The sequence below is a fragment of the Leucoraja erinacea genome, unplaced genomic scaffold (genome assembly GCF_028641065.1).
Source record: "Leucoraja erinacea ecotype New England unplaced genomic scaffold, Leri_hhj_1 Leri_1033S, whole genome shotgun sequence".
NCBI lineage: Eukaryota > Metazoa > Chordata > Chondrichthyes > Rajiformes > Rajidae > Leucoraja > Leucoraja erinaceus.
Window position 1 is genome coordinate 1 of NW_026575268.1, and position 876 is coordinate 876.

Consider the following 876-nt stretch of genomic DNA (forward strand, 5'->3'; position numbering starts at 1 on the left):
CGGAGCAAAGCGGCATCGCAAAGTGCTTCGCGATAACATCCAGGGCATCACCAAGCCAGCTATCCGCCGCCTGGCTCGGCGTGGTGGGGTCAAGCGGATCTCGGGTCTGATCTACGAGGAGACCCGCGGGGTGTTGAAGGTTTTCCTGGAGAATGTGATCAGGGACGCGGTCACCTACACCGAGCACGCCAAGCGCAAGACGGTCACTGCCATGGATGTGGTGTACGCTCTGAAACGACAGGGCCGCACTCTCTACGGGTTCGGCGGCTAAATAACTACCCCCTTTATTCCAACACAAAATAAAGGCTCTTCTAAGAGCCACCAACAACCTCACAGAAAGAGCAGTGATTAGGGAATTATAGAGTAGAAGCAGATTGAAATGTGTTTTATTAAACTAGTTATTCCACCACTGAACATAACAGTTTTTAACTTTATCACCGCGGTCATTAGAATGCAAAGCCGACAGTAAAAGATCATACACAAGGCGATGTCGGTTTCCCTTTTACCGATATACCTCATGATTAATGCAGCAACAGGAGGGTCGACTCCAAACCGTTCCCCGGGTAACAGCCGCTTATTTCCAGTCACGAGCTGAGCTGAATTCCGTCTGCACCGGGATCCGGTCTGTAAATCCGCGCTGCATATTCAGTCATCATTTAAGCGAGAAGTTACACAACCTCACAGATGGAGCAGTGACCACGAGATCTGATTAATTATAATTTGTTATAGGTTAACTGGGGCCGATGAGATTTGCAACTAATTATATTGCATCCTGCAGCAGTCAATGTGTTCCCGTAAATGAACATTTTGTTATATTGGTGATCGGTTGTACTGTTGTGGAGTGGTGTCAAAACACCGGTCTGGTGTCGAACAGTC

General features: G+C 48.3%; 1 protein-coding gene across 1 annotated transcript; it reads left to right on the forward strand.

Moving 5' to 3' along the window:
• Positions 1 to 4: 4 nt before the first annotated feature.
• LOC129715151 (histone H4-like) lies at positions 5 to 328 on the forward strand (the record flags this gene model as incomplete). The annotated part of the gene is made up of 1 exon (XM_055665017.1): positions 5 to 328. A coding segment is annotated over one exon (267 nt), but the record flags the coding sequence as incomplete, so codon positions are not given.
• Positions 329 to 876: the final 548 nt, after the last annotated feature.